This window comes from Dipodomys merriami, unplaced genomic scaffold (assembly GCF_024711535.1).
Source record: "Dipodomys merriami isolate MVZ:Mamm:240054 unplaced genomic scaffold, mDipMer1.0.p SCAF_2227, whole genome shotgun sequence".
NCBI classification, from domain to species: domain Eukaryota; kingdom Metazoa; phylum Chordata; class Mammalia; order Rodentia; family Heteromyidae; genus Dipodomys; species Dipodomys merriami.
The window spans coordinates 1-26,912 of NW_027203635.1; the positions used below are offsets into that span (position 1 = coordinate 1).

Here is a 26,912-nt window from a genome sequence, read left to right on the forward strand (position 1 = left end):
TCTGCCTCTCTGTGTGTCTGTCTGTCTCTTGTGTTTCTCTGTATTTGTGTCTGTCTCTCCATCTCTGTCTGTGTGTCTCTCTGTGTCTCTGTCTCTCTCTGTTTATCTGTTTCTGTCTGTGTTTTGTCTCTCTGTCTCTGTCCATCTGTCATTCTCTCTGTCTGTCTCTGTCTCTCTGAGTCTGTCTGTCTGTTCATCTCTCTCTGTGTCTGTCTGTCTGTCTGTCTCTCTGTCTCTGTCTGTCTGTCTCTGTCTGTCTGTCTATATTTGTATGTCTGTATCTCTCTGTCTGTCTCTCTGTGTCTGTCTATTTTTCCCTCTCTGTCTGTCTGTGTGTCTGTCCCTGTTTATCTGCCTGTCTGTGTGTCTGTCTGTCTCTGTCTCTCTGTCTCTCTCTGTCCATCTGTGTGTCTGTCTGTGTGTCTGTCTCTGACTCCATTCCTCTGTCTTTCTGGCTGCGTTTCCTCTCTGTCTGTCTGTCTGTCTATCCCCCCTTCTCCCCCGCCCCCCCACACCCCCTCTTTCTCAGCTCTGTGCCCCCCAGCCCACAGGTCCGGCCTTTTCCCCTTCCTCTCCCCTCCTCCTCCTCCTCCTCCTCCTCCTCCTCCTCCTCCTCCTCCTCCTCCTCCTCCTCCTCCTCCTCCTCCTCCTCTCTCTTTCCTTCCAGAACTTTCTCTTCGGCCGTTTCTCCCTCCCCCTCCCCAGCATCCCCCCCTTCCCCGCCTGGCCTGGTGGGGGGATTCATGGTCTCCCCATCCCCCTCTCATCGACCCCCACCCCCTCTTTTTCTTCCCTGATTCCCCTCCCTCCTTTTCCCACTGACACCCCCCCTCAGCCCAGGCTGTGTGGGGCGGAGCTGAGGCTCAGGCCGCAGCGTGGCGGGGTGGGGACATCTGGGCCTGGGCGGATAAAAGAGGAGCCCGCAAGCTGTGCTGTGCTGTCTGGAGATACAGGACAGAGAGACAGACAGACAGACAGACAGACCAGGTGAGGGGGCCTGGACGAGGGGTGGAGGGGGGTGAGGGGATCTTGGGGTACAGGGGATCCTGGGAGGGGGGAAAGGGGGAGGTGTAGGGATTTGGGGGTTCTGGGGGTCAAGGAGGAGAGGTTAGGGGTCAGGGAGATGCAGGGGGAAACATGGTCAATCCTGGGGTTCCCAGGACCCCAAAGTTCATTGGGGGAAAAGCACAAGGATTCCTGGGAAGAGGGGGTCAAAGGCCCAGAGAGCAAAGGTACTGGGGTGCAGCCAGCAAAGGAGTTCAAAGGTCAAGGAGGGGGGAGACAGAGGTCAGGGGAGGGCGGACACCTGGGACATGGGCAAGATCAGGGAGCCAAGGTCCTGGGGTGCAAAGTTCAGGGGTGAGGGAGTCAGGAAGAGGGGGAATGGGAAGTTCAGGGGTGCAGGGATCAGAGGTCACCAATCTGGGGGGTGAGGGAGGGCATCTGTCACGGGGGTCCTGGGTCCTAGGTTCCCCCAAGTTCAGAGGGGAAAAGCCCAGGGAGCAAAGGTCCTGGGGTGCAGAGTTCAGGGGGTGCAGGGGTCACAGGTCACAGGAATCTGGGGTACCAGGGTCCCAGGTCCCAGAGGTAATGGAAAACCCACCTTAGGGGTGCAGGGTGTCATGATCCTCCTCTTCCTCCTCCTCCTCTTTCTCCTGTCCTCCTCCTCATTCTCTTCTTCCTTCTCCTCTTCCTCTCTTCCTCCTCCTCTTCCTCCTCCTCCTCTTCCTCCCCATCCATCCATCCATCCACCCATCCATCCATCTACCCATCCATCCACCCATCCATCCATCCACCCATCCACCCATCCTCCCATCCATCCATCCATCCATCCACCCATCCATCCATCCACCCACCCATCCACCCATCCATCCACCCATCCACCCACCCATCCACCCATCCACCCACCCATCCACCCATCCACCCATCCATCCACCCATCCATCCATCCACCACCCATCCATCCATCCATCCATCTGCCCCTCCACCCATCCATCCACCCATCCATCCATCCATCTACCCATCCATCCATCCACCCATCCATCCATCCACCCATCCATCCATTCATCCACCCATCCATCCATCTACCCATCCATCCATCCACCCACCCACCCATCCATCCACCCATTCATCCATCCATGAAGCCACGCCCCCTGTGGCTGGTCCAACCCATTCTCTTCCTCCTCCTTTTCCTCCTCTTCTTCCTCCTCCTCCTCCTTTTCTTCCTCCTCATTGTTATTACTATTATTCTCATCATAGTTATTATTATTACTGTTATTGACATTGTTGTTTTTACTATCATGGTTGTTACTGTTATTGTTAATATGATGGTTATGATCATCATTATTGTCATGGTTATTACTATTATGGGTATTGTGGTTATTATTGTTATTGTTGTCATGATGTTTGGGTTATTGTTATGATTGTTATTGTTGTTATTGTTACTATGGTGATGGTTATTATTATGGTTACTGCTATTGTTGTCATGATGGTTGTTATTGTTATTGTTGTTGTCATTGTTATTATTATAGTTATTATTGTTGCCATGGTTATTACTATTATGGGTATTATGGTTATTATTGTTATCGTTGTTATTATTGTCATTGTTATTGTTATTATAGTTGTTATTGTTGTCATGGTTATTATTGTCATTGCTATTATTATAGTTATTATTATTGTCACAATGGTTATTGTTATTGTTGTTCTTGTTACTGTGGTGGTGACGGTCGTTGGCATATTCTTCGCCAAGCCTTCCTTATTGCTCAGGAGGCTGAGATCTGGAGGATCGTGGTTCAAAGCCACCTCCACCCCCTCTCCCCACCCCCCCCAGGACCAACCAAGAGACCCGGATCTCCAGTGAACCCCCCAACCTGGAAAGGTAGGTGAGGAGCTCCGGCCCCGGGTTCGCGTCCCGGGGAGGGGGGGCTGATGGAGGTGGGAGGAAGAGGAGGAGGAGGAGGAGGAGGGTGATGGGTGATAGGAAGCCAGGGGGAAATGGGGTGCTGAGTACTTAGTACTTAGTCCTGGGGAGGGGGGAGGGGGGATGGACAATGACAGAAACAGACAGACAGACAGAAGAGACACACAGACAGATGTAGACACACAGACAGACAGACACAGACATGACACAGAGAGAGAGAGAGACACAGACAAACAGACAGACCAAGATGTGCAGACAGACAGGGAGAGACAGAGACAGGACAGACAGACACACAGACAGACATACAGACAGACAGAGACACAGAGACTGAGAGAGAGACAGAGACAGAAGAGACAGACAGGCACAGATAGTCAAACTGAGCCAGGACAGATAGACAGAGACACAGAGACAGGAAGAGACAGATGGACACAGGCACAGACAGAGACAGAGACAGAGAGACAGAGATGGACGTGAGAGAAACTGGCACAGACAGACACAGAGAGACAGACAGACAGACAGACAAAGAGACAGAAGAGAGACAGACAGGGAGAGACAGATGCACCGAGACAGATAGACATAGAGACAGACATACAGAGGCACAGAGAGACGGGCAGACAGACACAGACAGACAGACAAGTGACAGATGGAGAGAGGCAAAAGAGACAGACAGAGACAGGAAGATAGAGACAGACAGACAGACAGACACAGACAGACTAATATGAGACAGACAGATGTAGACATGGAGACAGGGAGAGACCGACAGAGGTAAATGGACAGACACAAGAGACAGACAGATGTGAACAGAGACAGACAGGAAGACACAGAGACAGAACAGACAGACAGAAGAGACACACAGACAGATGTAGACACAGAGACGGACAGACAGAGAGAGACACACACAGACAGACGAAGATGTGCAGACAGACAGGGAGAGACAGACAGAGACAGGACAGACAGACAGAGACACACAGACAGAGACACAGACAGACAGAGACACAGACAGACAGACAGGGAAAGACAGATGGCAGAAACAGAAGAGACAGACAGGCACAGACAGACAAACTGAGCCAGGACAGATAGACAGAGACACAGAGACAGGAAGAGACAGACAGACACAGGCACAGACAGAGACAGAACAGACAGACAGAGATGGACATGAGAGAAACCGGCACAGACAGACACAGAGAGACAGACAGACAGAAAAGACAGAGAGAAGTGACAGATGGAGAGAGGTAGAAGAGACAGACAGACAGAGACAAGAAACAGACAGACAGCTGTAGACACAGAGACAGGAAGGGAGATGAACAGACATGGAGAGACAGCAACAGACAGAGATAGACACAAGCACAGAGAGACAGACAGAGACAAGAGACAGACACAGAGACGGACACAGACAGAGACAAACAGACAGGGACAGAACAGACTGACAGACAGACAGATGGAGACAGGGAGAGACCGACAGAGGTAGACAGACAGACAGACTGAGACACAGATGTGAACACAGAGACTGACAGGAAGAGACAGAGACAGGACAGACAGACACAAGAGACAGAACAGACACAGACAGACAGACAGACAGACAGACAGACAGACAGAGATAAGAGACAGACAGACTCAGAGACAGACAGAGAGAGACAGATGGACAGACACAGAACAGATAGACACAGGGGCAGACTGACAGAAGAGTCAGACACAGACTGAGACAGACAGACAGACATCAACATACAGACAGACATGAGACAGAGACAGACAGACAGACAGACAGAGACAGAGACAAGTGACAGATGGAGAGAGACAGAAGAGACAGAACCAAGAAGACAGAGACAGACAGACAGAGAGACCAATGGACAGATAACAGACAGAGACAGAGAGGCAGACAGACAGAGACAGACAGAGGGAGACATGGAGACAGGGGGAGACCAACAGAGATAGACTGACAGACAGACAGACAGATAGGGAGAGACAGATGGATAGAGACAGACAGACACAGACAGAGACAGAGAGACAGAGACAGAGAAAAGACAGATGGACAGAGACAGGAAGACAGACACAGACAGAACAGACAGACAGACAGAGGCGGATGTGACAGAAACAGGCACAGACGGACAGAAAGACACAAGAGACAGACATATGAATACAGAGACATACAGGAAGAGATAGAGATAGAACAGACAGACAGACAACAGAAGAGACAGACAGATGTAGTTACAGAGACGGAAAGACAGACACAGACATGAGACAGAGAGAGACACACAGACAGACGAAGATGTACAGACAGACGGAGACACACAGAACACACACACACAGAGACACAGAGACAGACAGATGGACAGAGACAGAAGAGACACAGACAGAGAGACACAGACAGACATGAGCCAGAGACACAGACATGACTGACAGACAGACGGAGACAGTTAGATAGAATCAGAAGAGACAGACAGGCACAGACAGACAAACTGAGCCAGGACAGATAGACAGACATAGACACAGAGACAGGAAGAGACAGACAGACACAGGTACAGACAGACAGAGAGACAGACAAAGAGAAGAGACAAAAGACAGACAGACAGACAAACAGATGTACACAAAGAGACATACAGGGAGAGACAGATGCACCGAGACAGACAGACAAAGAGAACAGACAGACACAGGCACAGAGAGACGGACAGACAGAGAGAGACAAGTGACAGATGGAGAGAGACAGATGAGACAGACAGACAGACAGAGAACACAGACAGATGTAGACACAGAGACAGACAGGAAGAGACAGACAGAGACAGACATGTAGACACAGAGAGAAGAAACAGACTAAGACAGACAGACAGACAGACAGACAGAGGACACAGATGTAGACACAGAGACAGACAAGAAGAGACAGACAGTCAGAGACAGACATGTAGACACAGAGATAGAGAAGAAACAGACAGACGCAGGCACAGACAGACAGATGGGCAGACACAGAGGAGACAGATGGACAAACAGACACAGATAGAGACAAGTGACAGATGGACAGAGACAAGAGTCACACAGACAGACAGAGACAAAAGACAGACAAGTACAGACAGAAGAGAAAAGAGACAAACAGACACAGACAGGAAGACAGACGGGGACAGACAGACAGACTGAGACAGAAGAAACCGACACAGGCACAGAAAGACAGACTGAGAAGAGACAGACAGACACAGAGAGACAGAGGCATGAGAGCCAATGGACAGACAAGAGACAGAAGAGACACAGACAGACAGACATATACACAGAGACAAAGACATGAGACAGACAGACAGATGGAGACACAGAGACAGACGGACAGAGGGAACAGACACAGACTGACAGACATGAGACTGATGGACAGACAAGAGACAGACACAGAGATGAGAGACAGAGCCAGACGGAGACACAGACACAGACAGGGAGAGATAGATGGACAGACAGAACAGACAGACAGACAGATGGAGACAGGGAGAGACCGACAGAGGTAGACGGACAGACAGACAGACTGAGACAGACAGGAAGAGACAGAGACAGAATAGACAGACAGACACAAGAGACAGACAGAGACAGAACAGAAACAGACAGAGATAAGAGACAGACAGACAGGGAGACAGACAGACACAGGCAGACACAGAGACAGAGAGACAGATGGACAGACACAGAACAGATAGACGCAGGGGCAGACAGACCGACAGAGAAAAGAGTCAGATACAGACAGACAGACAGACAGACGTCAACACAGAGACAGACATGAGACAGAGACAGACAGACACAAGTGACAGATGGAGAGAGGCAGAAGAGACAGACAGACGAGCCAGGAAGACAGAAACAGACAGACAGACAGACAGACAGACAGACAGACAGACAGACAGACAGAGGACACAGATGTAGACACAGAGACAGACAGACAGACACAGACTGAGACAGAAGAGACCCAGACAGACAGACAGACAGATGTACACACAGAGACACACAGGAAGAGAAACGGATAGAGACAGACACAGGCATAGACAGACAGACATAGAGACAAGAGACAGATGGACAGAGACAGAAGAGACAAAGAGACAGACAGGCACAGTCACAGACAGACAAACTCAGCCAGGACAGATAGACAGACATAGACACAGAGACAGGAAGAGACGGACGGACACAGGCACAGACAGACAGAGACAGAACAGACAGACAGACAGACAGACAGAGATGGATGTGAGAGAAACTGGCACAGACAGACACAGAGAGACAGACAGACAAAGAGAAGAGACAGAAGAGACAGACAGGGACAGACAGACAGATGTACACACAGAGACAGACAGGGAGAGACAGATGCACAGAGACAGACAAAGACAAGAGACAGACAGACAGACACAGACAAAGACAAGTGACAGATGGAGAGAGACAGACGAGACAGACAGATGGAGCCAGGAAGACAAAGACAGACAGACAGAGGACACAGACAGATGTAGAGACAGTGACAGGAAGAGACAGACGGACACAGGGACAGACAGACAGAGACAGGGACAGACAGACAGAAGAGACAGACATGTAGACACAGAGACAGAGAAGAAACAGACTCAGACAGACAGACGCAGGCACAGACAGACAGATGGGCAGACAGAGGAGACAGATGGACAGACAGACAGACACAGAGACAGGCATGAAGGGAGATGGACAGACACGGAGAGACAGACAGACAGAGACAGAGACAGACAGGAAGAGACACAGACAGATGGACAGAGACAGGAAGACAGACAGACAGACAGAACAGACCAACAGAGATAGACACAGGCACAGAGAGACAGACAGACAGAGACAAGAGACAGACGGGGACAGACAGACTGAGACAGAAGAGACACCAAGACAGATAGACAGAGACAGACGGACAGACAGAAACGAAAGACACACAGAGACAGACTGAGACAGAAGAGATCCAGACAGACAGATGTACACACACAGACGGACAGGAAGAGAGTCGGACAGAGACAGAGACAAGAGACAGATGGACAGAGACAGACAGACATGAGACTGGTAGACAGACACAGGGAGAGACAGAGATAACAGACAGACAGATGTCAACACAGACAGACAGAGACAAAAGACAGAGACAAACAGAGATGTGGAGACAGACAGATGTCAACACAGACAGTGATGGAACAGACAGACAGACAAGATTGATGGACAGACAAGAGACAGAGATAGAGAAACCCAGACAGACAGACGGAGATGTACAGACAGATGGAGACACAGAGATAGACAGGGAAAGACAGAACAGACAGACAGACATGAGACCAATGGACAGATAACAGAGAGAGACAGAGAGACACAGAGACAGACAGACAGACAGAGACACAGAGACAGGGAGAGACTGACAGAGGTAGATGGACAGAGACAGGCAGATGTCAACACAGACAGACAGAGATAAGAGACAGAGACAGACACAGAGACAGACAGAGACACAGACAGACAGGGACACAGACAGACAGATACAGACAGACAGAGATAAGAGACAGACAGAGGGAGACAGACATAAGAGACAGACACAGACAGACAGACACAGAGGCAGACAGGGAGTGACAGACCAGACAGACAGACATGAGACCAATGGACAGATAACAGACAGAGACAGAAAGGCAGACAGACAGACAGATAAGAGACAGACAGACAGATGTCAACACAGGGACAGACAGATAAGGAGACAGACAGACACAGACAAAGACAGAGAGATAGACATGGAGAGACAGATGGACAGAGACAGACAGACAGAGCAGGTCTTCCCGGTCTCTTTTTCCTTGTGTCTCTCGACTTCCTGATCATATTCCTGTTGGTTGGTGTTTTCCTTCTTCCTCTTCTGTCTCCTCTTCCTCTTCCATCTTCTCTTCCATCTCCTCTTCTTCTTCCATTTCCTCTTCCTCTTCCATCTCCTCTTCCGTCTCCTCTTCCATCTCCTCTTCCATCTCCTCTTCCGTCTCCTCTTCCCTCTTCTCTTCCTCTTCCGTCTCCTCTTCCATCTTCTCTTCTGTCTCCTCTTTCTCTTCCATCTCCTCTTCCTCTTCCGTCTCCTCTTCCGTCTCCTCTTCCATCTCCTCTTCCATCTCCTCTTCCTCTTCCATCTCCTCTTCCTCTCCTCTTCCATCTCCTCTTCCTCTCCTCTTCCTCTTCCATCTCCTCTTCCTCTCCTCTTCCTCTTCCATCTCCTCTTCGATCTCCTCTTCCTCTTCCATCTCCTCTTCCTCTTCCGTCTCCTCTTCCATCTCCTCTTCCTCTTCCGTCTCCTCTTCCTCTTCCGTCTCCCCTTCTGTCTCCTCTTCCTCTTCCATCTCCTCTTCCGTCTCCTCTTCCGTCTCCTCTTCCATCTGCCCTTCCGTCTCCTCTTCCTCTTCCATCTCCTCTTCTGTCTCCTCTTCCTCTTCTGTCTCCTCTTCCATCTCCTCTTCCATCTTCTCTTCCATCTCCTCTACCGTCTCCTCTTCCATCTCCTCTTCCATCTCCTTTTCCTCTTCCATCTCCTCTTCTGTGTCCTCTTCCATGTCCTCTTCCTCTTCCATCTCTTCTATCTCCTCTCCGGTCTCCTCTTCCATCTCCTCTTCCTCTTCCATCTCCTCTTCCTCTTCCATCTCCTCTTCCTCTTCCATCTCCTCTTCCATCTCCTCTTCCTTCTCCTCTTCCATCTCCTCTTCCATCTCCTCTTCCTCTCCCATCTCCTCTTCCATCTCCTCTTCCATCTCTTCCGTCTCCTCTTCCATCTCCTCCGTCTCCTCTTCCATCTCCTCTTCCTCTCCCATCTCCTCTCCCATCTCCTCTTCCATCTCCTCTTCCGTCTCCTCTTCCTCTCCCGTCTCCTCTTCCATCTCCTCTTCCTCTTCCGTCTCCTCTTCCTTTTCCATCTCCTCTTCCGTCTCCTCTTCCGTCTCCTCTTCCGTCTCCTCTTCTATCTCCTCTTCTGTCTCCTCTTCCATCTCCTCTTCCTCTTCCATCTCCTTTTCCTCTTCCATCTCCTCTTCTGTCTCCTTTTCCATCTCCTCTTCCTCTTCCATCTCCTCTTTCATCTCCTCTTCCTCTTCCATCTCCTCTTCCTCTTCCCCTTCCTCTTCCTCGTGTCCATGTCCTTCTTCCTCTTCCTGTTCTTCTGATACATCTCCTTCCTCTTCCCATTCTCCTTCCTCTTCCTCCCCGTTGTCTCCCTGACCCCCACAGGTCGCCTCACATCCTTGAACCTCCATCCCCGGGCCTCCAACTTCCAGCCTCCATCCCTGGCCTCCATCCTTGGGCCTCCACCCCCTTGGACCTCCATCTCCAGCCTCCACTCCTGGCCTCCATCCCCAGCCTCCACCCCATTTGGCCTACTTTCCTCTATCCACAGGGCCTCCATCCCTAGCCTCCACCCTCCTGGGCCTCCTTCCCTGGGCCTCCAACTTCCAGTCTCCATCCCCAGCCTCCACCCCATTAGGCCTCCATCCCTGGGCCTCCATCCCCAGCCTCCAATACCTCTGGGCCTCCTTCTCTGGCCTCCAACTTACAGTCTCCATCCTCAGCCTCTACCTCTGGCCTCCACCTTCCTGGACCTCCATCCCCAGTCTCCATACCTGGCCTCTAACCCTGAGGCCCCCATCCCTGGACCTCCACTTTCCTTAGGCCTCCATCCCTGGGCCTCCAGCCCCTGGGCCTCCAACTTCCAGTCTCCTTCCTCAGCCTCCACCCCTATCCTCCACCCTGTTGGACCTCCATCCCCAGTCTCCACCCTGGCCTCTAATCCCTAGGCCTCCTTCCCTGGGCCTCCAACTTCCAGCCTCCATTTCCCTGGGCCTCCACCCCTGGGCCTCCATCCCCAGCCTCCCCCCCTCCATCCCAGCCCCAGGATGGGGGGCCCCCGCCCCTGGGCCTCGCTGCTGCTGCTGCTGCTCCTGTGTGGCCCCCACCCAGCCCCTGCCACCCGCTGCCCCAGGACCTGCGCCTGCTACGTCCCCACCGAGCTCCACTGCACCTTCCGCAGCCTCAGGGCCGTGCCCCACGTGCTGGACCCCAAGATAGAGCGCGTGAACCTGGGGTGAGGCCTGGGGGGGGAGGGGGGAAGGAAGGGAAGGAAGAGGAAGGAAGGAAGGAAGGAAGGAAGGAAGGAAGGAAGGAAAGAAGGAGGGAAGGAGGGAAAGAAGGAAGGAGAGAAGGAGGGAAGGAAGGAAGATGGAGGGAAGGAAGGGAGGATAGAAGGAAGGAAGGAAGGAGGGAAGGAAAGAAGGAAGGAGGGAAGGAAGGAGGGAGGGAAGGAAGGAGGGAGGGAGGGAAGGAAGGAAGGAAGGAGGGAAGGATGGAAGGAAGGAAGGAGGGAGAGAAGGAAGGAAGGAAGGAAGGAAGGAAGGAAGGAGGGAAGGAAGGAAGGAAGGAAGGAAGGAAGGAAGGAGGGAAGGAGGGAGGGAAGGAAGGAAGGAGGGAGGGAAGGAAGGAAGGAAGGAAGGAAGGAAGGAGGGAAGGAGGGAGGGAAGGAAGGAAGGAGGGAGGGAAGGAAGGAAGGAAGCGAGGGAGGAAAGGAAGGAAAGAAGGAAGGAAGGAAGATGATGATGAGTATTGATTCATTATTCTTGACCCTGACCCGGAAACAAAAGTCCTGCCCTCCCAGCGCTGGTTTTCAGGCTGGTTTCCTGATTTCCTCTTCCTGTCCTCTCATCTGTTGAATTAGGTTCAACCACATCCGGGTCCTGACGCACGCTTCCTTCTCCGGTCTCGCGAGACTTCAGCTGCTGCTGCTGCACGGAAACGAGATCGCGGACATCACCGAGGGCGCCCTGAGTGACCTGGGTGCACTGCAGGTGCGCAGGGAGCGGGCGGAATTGGAAGGAAGTGGAAGGAAGTTTGGCAGGAAGTGGGGCAGAAATACGCAGTGAAGTGGGACAAAGTAGGGGAGGAAGTGGGGTGGAAGTTTGAGGAAATAGATACGGAAGTGGGAGGAAGTAGGGCTGGAAGTGGGAAGGAAGTTGGAGGAAGAAGGAAGTGGGAAAAGAGTAGGGAGGAAGGAGGGGGGAAATGCGGAGGAAGACAGGCAGAAATGGGGATCAAATAGCAAAGGAAGTGGGGAGGAAGTAGGGAATCAATGGAGGAAGTAGAGACAGACATGGAAGGAAGTCGAGGCAGAAGGGAGGCGGAAGTGGGGCAGAAGTGAGACGGAAATGGATAAGGACCTGGGAAGAAGTAGGGCCGGAAGTGTAGCCGGATGTTGAGTGGAAATAGGGAAGGAAGTGGAGCAGAAGTGGGTCGGAAGTAGTGAGGATATGGATCTGGAAGTGGAAGTAGGGCCGGAAGTGGGATGGAAATCGGGAAGTAGGGAGGAAGTGTGAGGAAGTAGGGACGAAAATAAGCCGGAAGTGGGGAGGAAGTGGGAGGAACTAGGGGTGGAAGTGGGGCGGAAGTGGTTAGGATAGGGTTCCGGAAGTGAGAAGTGGGGTGGAAATAGGGAAGGAAGTGGGGAGGAAGCAGGACGAAGTAGGGGCAGAAGTAAGGCGGAAGTGGGGCGGAAGTGGTGAGGATATGGATCCGGAAGTGGAGTGAAAATAGGGAAGGAAGTGGGGAGGAAGTGGGGGCGGAAGTGACCCAGAAGTGGGGAATGATATATAGCCAGAAGAGGGGAAGAAAGTGGAAATAGGACCATGGGTAGGATCGGAAGTGGGGCAGAAATAAGGAAGGAAATGGATAAGAAGTGGGAGGAAGTCGGGGCTGAAGTGAGGCGGAAGTGAGCCAGAAGTGGGGCAGAAGTGGTGAGGATATGGATCCAGAAGTGACAGGAAGTAGGGCCGTAACTTGGAGGAAGTAGAGGCGGAAGCCAGCCGGAAGTGGGGAGGAAGTGACCCGGAACTGGGGCGGAAGTAAGTCGGAAGTAGGGAGGAAGTGAGACTGGGGCAGAAGTGGGAATGGAAGAAGTGAGGAAATGTACTTGGAAGTGGGAGGAAGTAGAGGCAGAATTCGGCAGAAGCCGGATGTGGAGCAGAAGTGTGACAGGAAGTGGTACGGAAATAGGGCAGAAGTGAGACCGGAAGGGGGTGAAAGAGACCGGAAGTGGGGCGGAAGTGACCCCGAAGTGGCCCTTCGGATCCCAGAAATGCCCCCTTTGACCCACGCAGGTGCTGAAGCTGAGCTACAACCAGCTTCGGGCACTGCACACGGGCTCCCTGCGGGGCCTGCGGCGCCTGTCCCGGCTGTACCTGGACCACAACCGGCTGGAGTCGGTGCACCCATGGGCACTGCTGGGGCTGGCATCGTTGCGGCTGCTGCGTCTGGATGGGAACCGGCTGGCGGCGCTGGCGCCCGAGGGGCTGGCCACGCTGCGTGTGCGCGGGGTCCCGGCGTGCACGCTGGGCGTGCTGCACCTGGCTGGGAACCGCCTGGCAGCGCTGCCTGCCGGCACCCTGGCCCGCGCACCCGCGCTGCGCGTGCTGCATCTGCAGGGTAACCCCTGGGCCTGCGGCTGCCGCGCGCGCTGGATGGAGGGCCTGCAGGGGCGGGGCCGAGGTGAGCAGAGGGGGCGTGGTCAAGCGCAGGCCAATGAGAGGGCGGGGCGGGGCTGAGGCGATGCAGAGAGGGAGCGTGACCAAGATACAGCCAGTGAAAAAGGACGGGGTCGTGGCTGGGCGTAAGTGAGTAGCCAAGCTCCCCGAGTCACGTGGGGCAGAGGCGTGGCTGAGGTGCCCAGGGGGGCGTGGCCGAGCTCCAGCCAGTAAAAAACGGCAGCAGTGTGGCTGGGCGTGGCTGGGCATTAGTGAGGAGCTGCAGGGGGCGTGGCCAAGGTCTAGCCACTAAGGCGGGGCGGGGACATTGCTGAGGCTCCACAGGGAGGGTGTGGCCCAGCTTCAGCCACTCAGGCAGGGCGAGGGTGTGGCTAAGACTCCACGGGGGCGTGGCCGAGGTCCAGCCAGTCAGGTGAGATGAGGACGTGGCTGAGGTGACACGGGGGCATGGCTGAGTCCAGCCAGTCAGGCAGGGCAGGGGTGTGGCTGAGGCTCGGCAGGGGGTGTGGCCAATCTCCAGCCAGTCAGGCATGGCGGGGGCGTGGCTGAGAACCCCTAGGAAGGGCGTGGCTGAGCTCCAGCCAGTCAGGCGCGGCGGGAGCGTGGCCGAGGCTCCCCAGGGGGGCGTGTCCCATGTCAGCCCCGCCCCTCTCCCATCCCCCCCTGCAGGCATGCTGCGCTGTGGGAAGGAACAGGCGTGCGCGGCCTGCGCCAGCCCCACTGACCGCCGCGGCCTGGACCTGCGTCGCCTGCCACCACGCATGCGCTGTCGGTCGCCGCGCATCCTCACTGACCCGGCGGATGGCGAGGAGCCGCCAGAAGCGGAAGTGGAGGCAGAGGAAGAGGAAGTGGAGGACGGGGAGGATGTGGGCGAGGTGCGGCTGAGGCTGACAGACGCCCGTGGCCGCACCGCCCACCTTGCCTGCCGCCTGCGGCGCGCGCCCGTCGTGCGCGACCTCGACGTGCGGCCCGGCCTCGCCCCCCACACCCCTGCGCACGTGCGCCTGATGCTCAGTGCCGCCCTCGTCTGCTATGCTGACCCTGCCCACCTCGCACATGCCCGCCGCCTGCTGGGAGGCGATGACACTGATGACGTCGCGCTGATGCTGCGCTGGGACCCGGAGGCGCCGCACCATGCCCACCTGGATGGGGACCTGGGAGATGGATCCGGGGAAGGCCACGCCCAACCCTCGGGCGGAGACCCTGATGGGGATGAGCTGTATCAGGACAGGCACCCGGATGTAGGCCACGCCCACCGTCAGGGTGGAGACCCGGATGTGGACCATATGTATCAGGCCACAGACTCAGATTTAGGCCAGGCCCACCATCGAACCAGGAACCCTGATATAGGCCACGTCCACCAGGGAGCCAGAGACCCTGATGTAGGCCCTGCCCACGCTCAGGACAGAGACCCGCTTGTAGGCCACACCCATCTGCAGGACAAATACCCGGATGTAGGCTATATGTATCAAGCCCGAGACCCGGATGTAGGGCCCTCCCGCCAGCAGGACAGACACCCGGATGTAGGCCATGAATATGATCAGGACATAGGCCCCGCCCACCCTCAGGACAGAGACCCTGATGTCAATGACCCGGATGAGGGCCCCGCCCACTCTGAGGACAGAGACCCGGATGTAGGCCCCGGGTATGACCAGGATGGAGGCCACGCCCACCCTGAGGCCAGTTTCCCGGATGTCCATGACCCGGATGTGGGCAAGGCCTACCGCCTGGTTCGCGGCCCTGGTGCGTCGTCATCGTCGCCGATGTCACTTCCGGGCGTGGTGGCCCGGCTGTGGGCGCGGCCTGCCTGGCTTCTGCAGCCCGAGCTGACGCTGCGCTGGGCCGGGCTGCGCGGGCCACACATACATCTGACGTGGACGGCGTGCGTGCATGGCCCCGAGGACCCGGAGGACGCGCCCTGGGTGACCCTCGACCCCCGTGATGACCCCGATGACGTGCACGTGGTGACCCCGGGGCAGACTCTGCGGCTGCACTGTGCGGCGCAGGGCTCGGAAACGCCACGCGTGGCCTGGACGCGGCCCGACGGCTCCATCCTGCGGGGCGATGACGGCGGCCATGACGGGGGGACAACGCTGGAGATCCGCGGGGTGCGCCAGGCTGATGCTGGATGGTACCGCTGCGAGGCCCGAGTGGGGCGCCGCGGGGAAACCGAGGCACGGCACGTGGCCTACGGCGGGGACGGAGCCACGGGGTCCGGGGCCTACGTGGAGGAGGAAGCCATGGAATCTGAGGCCTATGGTGTGAATGAAGCCATAGGATCCAAGGCCTACGCTGAGGAGAAAGCCACGAGATCTGAGGCCTACGCTGAGGAAAAAGCCACAAGATCCGAGGCCTACCCTGAGGAGAAAGCCACAGGATCCCAGGCCTATGCTGAGGAGAAAGCCATCAAATCTGAGGCCTATGACATGAATGAAGCCATAGGATCTGAGGCCTACACTGAGGAGAAAGCCAAAGGATCCAGTGCCTATGGCTCAGATGAAGCCATGAGATCCGAGGCCTACACTGAGGAAAAAGCCACAAAATCTCAGACCTATGGTGAAGAAAAAGCCATAGAGTCCGAGGCTTACGCTGTGAATGAAGCCATAGAATCCGAGGCCTATGGTGCAAATGAAGCCATAGAATTCGAGGCCTTCACTGAGGAAAAAGCCATAGGATCTGAGGCCTACACAGAGGAGAAAGCCATAGGCCCCGCAGCCTACACCGTGTCTGAAGCCACAGGCCGTGCAGCCTTTGACACCTCTGAAGCCACAGGCCCCGCAGCCCCGTCTGCAGCCCCAGGCCCCGCGGCCTTTGATGCCTCTGAAGCCACAGCCCCCTCGGCCTACGCTCTGTCTGCAGCCCCAGGCCCCGCGGCCTTTGATGCCTCTGAAGCCACAGCCCCCGCGGCCTACGCCCCATCTGCAGCCCCGGGCCCTGTGGCCTACGGTGGCTTTGAGGCCGCCATGGCAGGCCGGGCGCAGCGCGTGTTCGTGGTGGCGTCGCGGGCGCCAGCGGCCACGGCTCTGGCACTGCCTGTGGGCGCTGCGCTGCAGCTGGGCTGCCGGGCAGAGGCGGACCCGGCGGCGCGCGTGGGCTGGCTGCTGCCCGGCGGGCGCTGGGCCTGGGCGGGGACGGAGCTGGGGACGGACGGCGTCGGGGTCGGGGCGGACGGGACACTGACGCTGCCCGCGCTGGGTCCGCGGCACAGTGGACGCTATGTGTGCGTGGCCGCCAACGCGCTGGGGATGGCGCGCTGGGATGCGGACGTCAGCGTGGGCGGGGCGGCGGGGGACAAGATGGCGGAATCAAAGATGGAAGAATCCAAGATGACGGAAAGCAAGATGGCCAAAAACAAGATGGCGGAATCAAAGATGAAAGGCAGCAAGATGGCGGAAAACAAGATGGAGGGAATTAAGATGGCGGATTCCAAGATAGTGGACACCAAGATGGCGGAATCCAAAATGGAGGGGAGCAAGATGACCGAAAACATGACAGAATCTAACATGCCCGACGCCAACATGGCGGATTCCAAGATGGCCAAAAACAAGATGGTGGACACCAAGATGGCGGAATCAAACATGGAGAGAAACAAGATGGAGGAATCCAAGATGGAGGGAACCAAGATGGCCGAATCCAACATGGCCGACACCAACATGGCAGATTCCAAGATGGTGGACGCCAAGATGGCGAAATCCAAAATGGAGGGAAACAAGATCGTGGAAAGCAACATGGCGGAATCCAAGATGGAAGGAATCAAGATGGCAGAAAACAAGATGGAAGGAATAAAGATGGCCGAAAACAAGGTGGTGGAATCAAAGATGGAGGGAACCAACATGGCGGAATCCCAGATGGAGGAATTCAAGATGGAGGGAATTAAGATGGCGGATTCCAAGATGGTGGAGGCCAAGATGGCGGATTCAAAAATGGCGGATTCCAAGATGGTGGGCGCCGCTGCGGAAGCGGCCGCGGGGGCGTCGCGCGGCGCTGACGTCGTTGTTGACGCGCCAAGCTCGGGCCCGGGCACAGGGGAAGCACGGCTGTGGCGTCGGCGTCTTGCGGGCGCCCCTGGGCGTGGGCGGCAGCGGCGTCCGCCGCCTCCGCCTCCCCCTCCCGCCCCACGCGCCGCCCCCGCCGGCCGCGGGTTCCAGCCCGCCTTACCGCGCCGCCCGCGCCCACCAGTGGCTGCCGAGCACATCCGGCCCGAGCACTGGGCGCGCATCCTGGCACGCGTGCGCGGCCGCGGCAGGGGCGACTTCCGGGCCCCGCCCACCCTGCTTCCGGTCTCCATGGAGACCTCCCCGCTTCCGGCGTCTACACTTCCGGTTTCCACGCAAATATCCCCACTTCCGGTCTCTGTGTCTTCTGTCGACCCACTTCCAGTCTCTACTCGGACCTCACCACTTCCGGTCTCCACTCAGACCACCCCACTTCCGGTCTCCACACTGCCGGTTTCCACTCGAACATCACCACTTCCTGTCTTCACTACTTCTGCCTACCCACTTCCGCTTTCCCCACGGACCTCCCCACTTCCAGTCTCCACTCGGACCCCTGCACTTCCTGCTTCCACACTTCCAGTTTCCACTCGAAAATTCCTACTTCCGGTCTCCTCTCGGACCACCCCACTTCCGGCTTCCACACTTCCGGTTTTGTCTCGAACATCCCCACTTCTGGGCTCCAATTGCAAATCTACACTTCCGTTCTCCACGCGGAGATCCCCACTTCCGATCTCCATTCGGACCACCCCACTTCCTGTTTCCCCACTTCCGGTTTCCACTCGGAAATCCCCACTTCCGGCCTCCACTACTTCGGCCTACCCACTTCCGTTTTCGACTGAGAGATCCCCACTTCCGGCTTCCACACCTCCGGTTTACCCATGGACCTCCCCACTTCCGGTCTCCAGTCGGACCACCCGACTTCCGGTTACCACTCGGAGATCCCCACTTCCGACTTCCACACTTCCGGTCTCCCCACGGACCTCTCCACTTCTGGTTTTGACACTGACATCCCCACTTCCGGCCTCCACCCCTAGAGCATCCGCTGCTCCGACCTCTGCACTCCCGTCCTCCTCACTTCTGTCCTCCTCACTTCCGGCCTCCTTACTTCCGGCCCCCAGGAGGCTTGGCGGCGGCCGCAGGCGGGAACGACAGCACAAAGCCCACCGCACCTGGCTGGGCCCCACGGCGAACCCCCGTGACCCCGTGGTTACAACCCTGCACGGCCGTGGCCCGGATGCCCTCCCTTCCCATCCTGCGGCTTCCCCTGACAGTGACCCCAGGACCTTTGACCTGCGACCCCCGGCCCCGCCCGCTGTGACCCCGCCTCGTGGCACCTGGAACGAGCTGGACACGGGTGAGCCTCAGTTTACCCATCTGTTTCCTGCAGGCTCTTGGCATGGGGGCGGGGGACTGAGGGGAGCCAGATGGGAGGTGGAGGTTAGCGGTCACAGGGAGGATACAAGACAGTCAGAGGTCACGGGGAGGTTAGGGGTCATGGGGGGTCAGAGGTCACAGGGAAGTCAGGGGTCACAGTCGGGTCAGCGGTTGCAGAGAGGTCAGAGGTCATGAAGAGGTTACGGGGAGGTGAGAGGCCATGGGCAGGTGAGAAGTGGATGGGAGGTCAAAGGTCATGGGGAACTCAGGGGTCATGGAGAGGTCACGGGGAGGTCTCGGGAGGGTCACTGGGAGGTCAGAGGTCATGGGCAAGCCAGGAGTCACAGGAGGTCAGAGGTCACAGAGTAGTCAGAGGTCATGGAGAGGTCACAGGGAGGTCAGGGGTCACTGGGAGGGCAGAGGGCATGGACAGGTCAGAGGTCATGGGGCGAAGTCCTTTACTCTGTCTGTCTGTTGTCTGTGTTCCTGGCCGTGTGGGGCACAGGATGACTGGGGAGACAAACACACACGCACGGACAGACAGGCAGACAGACATAGAGCAGACAGATAGAGGGACAGATGGATAGACAGACAGACAGACAGATAGGTGGATAGACGGATGAATGGACGGATAGACAGAGCCATAGAGAGACAGACAGACAGATGGACAGAAGGTCGGATAGACAGGTAGACAGACAGTAGACAGACAGATGGACAGATAGATAGACAGATAGACTGATAGATAGACAGAGCTATAGACAGATAGACAGAGAGATACATGGACAGATGGATGGAGAGACAGACAGACATGGAAACATACATGGTTGGATGGATGGATAGATAGGTAGACAGACAGAAAGCTGGATGGATAGATAGACAGACCAATGGACAGATAGACAGACAGAGCCATAGACAAAGAGATAGATGGACAGATGGATGGGTAGACAGACAGACAGACTGATGGATGTATAGACAGATAGGTAGACAGACACCAGACAGACGGATGGATACAGAGACAGGTGGACAGATGGACGGACAGAAGGACGGATAGACAGGTAGACAGATAGTAGATAGATAGAAGGACAGATGGACAGATAGATAGGTAGACAGACAGACAGACAGATAAACCAATGGACAGATAGACAGAGCCATAGAGAGACAGACAGAGAGATACATGGACTGATGGACGGATAAACAGACAGATAGACTGATGGACGGATAGACAGAGCCATGGACAGACAGACACCAGAGACATGGACAGATAGAAAGAGACAGACGGACAGACCGACCAATGGAAGGATGGACAGACAGAGCCATAGAGAGACAGACAGACAGAGAGATACATGGACAGATGGATGGATAGACAGACAGACAGATAGAAACATACATGGTTGGATGGATGGATAGGTAGACAGACAGACAGACAGACAGACAGACAGACAGACAGACAGACAGACAGACAGACAGACAGATAGATAGATAGATAGATAGATAGATAGATAGACAGACCAATGGACAGATAGACAGAGCCATAGAGACAGATAGACAGAAGAATGGACAGAGAGATGAACAGATGGACAGATGAACAGATGGATAGATGGACCAATGGACAGATAGACAGAGGCATACACAGTCAGAGAGACAGATGGACAGATGGATGGATAGACGAGTGGATGGATGGATGGATTGAAAGAGATAACATGGACAGGTGGGTGGGTAGACAGACGGACGGACTGATGGATGTATAGACAGATAGGTAGACAGACACCTGACAGACAGGCAGACAGATAAATAGAGAGACAGGTGGACAGACAGATGGACAGATAGCTAAATGGATGGACCAGTGGACAAATAGACAGAATCATAGATAGACAGACAGAGTAATGGACAGATAGACAAACAGAGCCATAGACAGAGAGTGAGAGAGAGAGAGAGAGAGAGAGATGGACGGAAGGAAGGATACACAGGTAGGTAGACAGACAGTAGATAGATGGATGGACAGATGAATGGACAGACAGATACATTGGTGGACGGAGCGACACAGACACATGGACAGATAGACGGATGGACTGATGGATGGATAGACAGATGGACAGACAGAGAGACAGAGGGACAGACAGATGGACAAACAGAGGGACAGAGAGACAGAGGGACAGATGGACAGAGAAACGGACGGACAGATGGACAGAGAAACGGACGGACAGATGGACAGACGGACGGACAAGTAGACAGACGAACAGACAGACTGACAGAGACAGACAGACAGAGGGACAGACAGACAGACATAGACAGACTGACAGACAGATGGATAGACAGACGGACAGAGAGATGGACAGCCGGACGGACAGACAGACAGAGGGACAGAGCACTGTCTCCGACCAGCACAGGGGCCCTTATCCAACGCCCTGTCCCTCTGTCCCTCCCTCCGTCCGTCTGTCCATCCCCAGGCGTGGAGCTGACCCCAGCGGCGCCCGACACGCATGGGACGGACACGAGTGGATCTGACGCTGGCACGATGGACACGCGTGGAAATGTCACACATGGATCTGAAACTCACACGATGGTCATGCGTGGAAAGGACAGGCGTGGACCTCACAGGAGCAAACTGGACACGCGTAGGCCTGCCACTGACTTGATGATCACGTGTGAAAATGTCACATGTGACATGGACACGATCAGATCCCTTCCACACTCACTGGACACGCGTAAAACGCACATAACTGCATCTGACATGCGTGTAAATGTCACACGTGTAAATGTCACACGTGTAAATGTCACGCATGAAAGGGACACGATCATGTCCGTTATTCATAGGCCTAACCCCAGTGGAAATGTCACGCGTGGATCTGACTCTCAGATGATGGTCACACGTGGAAATGTCACGCGTGAAAGGGACACGATCAGACCCCTTCTGCGTGGACCTCACACTCTTAGAATGCACATACGTGGATCAGACACGCGTGCAAATGTCACGCTTGGATATGACAGGCGTGGAATGGACACGATCAGGTCCATTATTCATAGACCTGACACGCGTGAAAATATCACGCATGAAAATGTCACGCATGGAATGGATGCGATCAGGTCCCTTCTGCATGGCCCTGATACTCTTGGACCGCACATGCATGGATCTGACACGCGTGTAAATGTCACGCATGAATCTGACACTCACACAATGGTCACACGTGGAAATATCACTCGTGAAAGGGACACGATCACATCCCTTCCACACTCACCTGTTACACATGAAGCGCACATGCGTGGCTTTGACACACGTGGAAATGTCATGCACGCCTCCCCCGCTCCCCCCGTGCTGCGTGAGGCGCCCACGGAGTTGGTGTCGGCCCACGCGGGCCTCACCCTGCACCTGCCCTGCACAGCCCAGGCCTGGCCCCCTGCGGCCCTACACTGGCGTCTGCCTGACGGGACCCACGTGAGACCCGTGCATGTGCACACGCACCCTCGACTCAGCGACATCTACGTCCTCCCCAATGGCACGCTGGTGCTGCGCCGCCTGCAGGCCCCGCGCCATGCTGGTGAGTACGAGTGCGTGGCCGTCAACACGCTGAGCATCGCGAAACGCACTGTGCACGTCGAAGTCACGCCCGCGCACGCGCGTCTCCCTCCCAGCGTCCGACCCCGAGGCCCGCTTGCCACGCGCGTGCCCCACGGCGCTGACCTCACGCTGCACTGCCATGCGCGTGGGGACCCCGCCCCACGCGTGTTCTGGAGGCTGCCAGATGGGCGACTGGTGGATGCTGGGAGCAGGTGAGTGTGGGAAGTGGGGGGCATCCATCCATCCACCCGTGCATCTACCCATCCACACATCCATCCATCCACTCATCCATCCACCCATCCATCCACCCATCGATCCATCCACCCATCCATCCATTCATCCATCTACCCATTCATCCATCCACCCATCCACCCTTCTATCCATCCATCCACCCACCCATCCATTCATCCATCCATCTACCCATCCATCCACCCATCCATCTACCCATCTATCCACCCATCCATCCATCCACCCATCCATCCACTCATCCATCCACCCACCCATCCACCCACCCATCCATCCACCCATCCATCCATCCATCTACCCATCCATCCACCCATCCATCTACCCATCCATCCACCCACCTATCCATCCACTCATCCATCCACCCGCCCATCCATCCACCCATCCATCCATCCATCTACCCATCCATCCACCCATCCATCCACCCATCCATCCACCCATCCATCCACCCACCTATCCATCCACTCATCCATCCACCCATCCATCTATCCACCCATAGTTGGGATAAAGATGATACCCCTTGATAGTTAATTGATAGAGGATGGATTAGACAGATGACATAGACACAGTAGACCATAGATAACAAATCGATTATCGATTAAATATTGATAGAGATGAGGTGGGGATGGTAGATCCATTAGCAGTGAATAGGTAATTGATAGGTCCTGGCTTGCCAGATCGCAAGGTAGAACCCTAGTGATCGATCATAGATGATCGATCAGGGATCGATACAAGATGAGTATTGGATGCATATGTCACATGTGCGAATAACTAACATTGGCTTCAAATTTGTCTTCCCTTCCTTATGGTCTTTCCTCCTATTACTTTCATCCCTCCTTCCTTCCCTCCTTCCCTCCTTCCTTCCCTCCTTCCCTCCCTCCTTTCTTCCTTCCCTTCTTCCTTCCTTTCTTCCCTCCTTCCCTTCTTCCTTCCTTCCCTCCGATCCTTCCTTCCTTCCCTCCAATCCTTCCTTCCTTCCCTCCAATCCTTCCTTCCTTCCCTCCAATCCTTCCTTCCTTCCATCCTTCCTTCCCTACATTCCTTCCTTCCTTCCCTCCAATCCTTCTATACTTCCTTCCCTCCAATCCTTCCTTCCTTCCAATCCTTCCATCCTTCCTTCCCTCCAATCCTTCCTTCCTTCCTTCCCTCCAATCCTTCCTTCCTTCCCTCCAATCCTTCCTTACTTCCCTCCAATCCTTCCATCTTTCCTTCCGTCCAATCCTTCCTTCCTTCCGTCCAATCCTTCCGTCCTTCCCTCCGATCCTTCCATCCTTCCATCCTTCCTATCCTCCAATCCTTCCTTCCAATCCTTCCCTCCAATCCTTCCTTCCCTCCTTCCTTCCCTAAATTCTCTCCTTCCTTCCCTCCGATCCTTCCATCCTTCCATCCTTCCTATCCTCCAATCCTTCCTTCCAATCCTTCCTTCCCTCCTTCCTTCCCTAAATTCTCTCCTTCCTTCCCTCCAATCCTTCCTTCACCCTTCCCTCCTTCCTTCCTGCCCTCCCTCCCTCTCCCCTCCCCAGCTCTGACATCCGGGTCCGCGCCTTTCCCAACGGCACGCTCTCCGTGCGTCCGGTGACGTCACGCGACGCGGGGGAGTATGTGTGCGTGGCGCGCAACGCGGCAGGCGACGCGCATGCACGGCTGCGCGTGGAGTTGGCGGCTGGGTCAGGCGCCTCCTATCTGCAACCCCGGCTTCCCGTGACCCCCGTGACCCAGGACGCCGACCCCAGGGAGGACTGCACTGCCCACCACCGCCTCCATGTCCCATCCGGTGTCCTGGGAGACCCGGATGTTCGGGTCGTGAGGCCTGATGGGAGTGTGGGGATCTGGGACCTGGGGCCTGGGTTAGACCTTGGATGTGTGACCACGGGTGGGGGGGCGGAGCCTGGGGCGGGTTCTTCCTCTTCCTCTCAGTCACTTCCTTCTTCCTCTTCCTCTTCATTTCCTGTTTTCTCTTCCTTTCCTTCCTTTTCCTCTCAATCACTTCCTTCTTCCGCTTCCTCTCAACATCATTCAACTTCTTCCTCTTCCTTTCCCTCTTCCTCTTCCTTTCCTGTTTCCTCTTCCTTTCCTTCTTCCTCTCCATCTCTTCCTTCCTCTTCCTCTCACCATCCTTCATCTTCTTCCTCTTCCTCTGCTTCCTCCTCTGCTTCTTTTCCTTCTTCCTCTTCCTTTCCTTCTTCCTCTTCCTCTCATCCCTTCCTGTTCTCTTCCTCTCAATCTCTTCCTTCTTCCTCTTCTTCCTTTCCTTCCTCTTCCTCTTCTCAGTCTCTTCCTTCTTCCTCTTCTTCCTTTCCTTCCTCTTCCTCTTCTCAGTCTCTTCCTTCTTCCTCTTCTTCCTTTCCTTCCTCTTCCTCTTCTCAGTCTCTTCCTTCTTCTTCACATTCTTTTCCTGCTTCCTCTTCTTTTCCTTCTTCTTCCTCTTCTCCATCTCTTCCTGCTTCCTCTTCTTCCTCTTCCTTTCCTTCTTCCTCTTCCTCTCAGTCTCTTCCTTCTTCCTCTTCATTTCCTGTTTCCTCTTCCTCTTCACTTCCTGGTTCCTCTTCACTTCCTGCTTCCCCTTCGCTTCCTGCTTCACTTCAGGCTTCCCCTTCACTTCCTGCTTCCTCTTCGTCTCCCACTTCCGCCCCGCTACCCCCCGAACTCTCTGTCCCCTACGGCGCCCCCGTGACCCTCACGTGCCCCGTGACCCAGGGGTTGCGCGCAGTGACCTGGCTGACGCCGGCCTCGCAGCCCGTGGCCTTCACTTCCGGCCTGGAGGACGCCCACTTCCGGGTGCTGCCAGATGGGCGTCTGCGCCTGCGGGGAGCACGGCGGGCCGACGCAGGCACGTACACGTGCGTGGCGGGGCGGGGCCGGCGCGCCACCGTGCGCCTACACGTGCAGCTGCGGGCGCCGCGCATCCGGGTCACGCCTGACGTCCATGACGACGTGAACGACGACATCCGGGTCTCCCCCGTGGTGCGTCTGCGCATGCGCTGCCAGGCGGATGGCGTCCCCGAGCCCCGCCTGCTGTGGGAACTTCCGGGCGGGCTGGTACTTCCAGTCCCGTATCGCAGTCGCATGGGGGGAGGGATCAGCGTGGATGCGCGCGGGACATTGGAAATCCCGGATGTGCGTGCGCTGCGCAGCGGTGGCAGCGACGCCGTGGCGTGCGTGGCGCGCAACCCGGCGGGCGAAGCCCGGATGTGGGTGCGGCTGCCGCCATGGTGGGCGCGGGCTCTGCCCACTGTGGCGTCGGCTCCGCCCTCTGAGGCGTTTACTCCGCCCCCTGGCGCGCCAGCTCCGCCCCATCACACGCCTGCCCTGCCATCTTGGGCGCTGGCTCCGCCCCCTGGTGTGCTGGCTCCGCCCTCTGAGGCAGCTCCGCCCCCTGGCCCGCCTGCCCCGCCATCTTGGGCGCTGACTGCGCCCCCTGATGCACCGACTCCGCCCCCTGGGGCAGTGTCGGGAGCGGCGCTGCGTGTGGCGCTGGGCGGCAGCTTCCGGCTGCGCTGCCCCATCTCCACGCTTCCGGTGTCCTGGCGCCTGCCCGGCGGGCTGGTGCTGCGTGGGCCGCAGAGGCGAGGCCGCTTCACGCTGGGCGCCGACGGCAGCCTGGAGGTGCGCGCCGCCTCGGAGCGCGACCGCGGCGCCTACGTCTGCCACTCCCACCCCGGGGCGCCGCCCGGATACGCCCCCCGCGCGCTGGAGACCCGGATGTTCAGCTTCATTCCCGCCACTAGGCCGCTGTGTGCCATGGCAGGGCAACGGACTGAGGAGACCCGGATGTGGGGCTTCATTCCCGCCGCTAGGCCGCGGCGTTCGGTTGCCGGGCAACCAAGTGAAGATACCAGGACGTTGGGCTCCACCGCAGCGTCTAGGCATCTGCGTTCGGTTGCCGGGCAACAGACCGAGAAGACCCGGATGTGGGGCTTCATTCCTGCCTTTAGGCCGCTGGGTTCGGTTGCCAGGAAAGCGCGTGAGACCCAGATGTCCAGCTCCAGCAAGACTCCTGGGCCCCAGCCGGAAGATGCCTGGATGTGGGGTTCCGAACCTGCGCGCGCTGTACAGAAGCTGCGGTCCGACCAGAGGCCATGGAGAGGCTAGGACCCGGATGTGGACTGGGAGGGACCCAGATGTGGACTGGGAAAGACCCGGATGTCACCTATCTCTGGGTCCACTGAGGGGCCAGGACCCGGATGTGGACTAGAAGGGACCCGGATGTCACTTTCTTCCATGTCCACTGACCCGGATGTGGCATGGAGGAACCGGATGTCACTTTCCTCCAGATGCACTGATGGGTCAGGACCCGGATGTGGACTAGGAGGGACCCGGATGTCACCTTCCTTCATGTCCACTGAG

At 56.2% G+C, this 26,912-nt stretch overlaps 1 protein-coding gene across 1 annotated transcript; it reads left to right on the forward strand.

Moving 5' to 3' along the window:
- The first annotated feature begins 7 nt into the window (after positions 1-7).
- Positions 8-26,657, forward strand: LOC138835030 (matrix-remodeling-associated protein 5-like). The gene is made up of 8 exons (XM_070033742.1): positions 8-987; positions 2,830-2,877; positions 10,102-10,951; positions 11,579-11,708; positions 13,014-13,401; positions 14,067-18,746; positions 21,214-22,534; positions 24,089-26,657. Exons 3-8 carry the CDS (start codon positions 10,764-10,766, stop codon positions 26,655-26,657), a joined length of 9,276 nt encoding a protein of 3,091 aa, XP_069889843.1. The 5' UTR covers positions 8-987; positions 2,830-2,877; positions 10,102-10,763.
- The last annotated feature ends 255 nt before the right edge of the window (positions 26,658-26,912 follow it).

Excerpts from the sequence above, each read along its gene's own strand:
- LOC138835030 (XM_070033742.1), top strand. The coding sequence starts at position 10,764 with ATGGGGGGCCCCCGCCCCTGGGCCTCGCTGCTGCTGCTGCTGCTCCTG. Across the intron at positions 11,709-13,013 it reads GTGACCTGGGTGCACTGCAG|GTGCTGAAGCTGAGCTACAA; the intron begins GTGCGCAGGGAG and ends TGACCCACGCAG. Across the intron at positions 18,747-21,213 it reads CTGGAACGAGCTGGACACGG|GCGTGGAGCTGACCCCAGCG; the intron begins GTGAGCCTCAGT and ends GTCCATCCCCAG.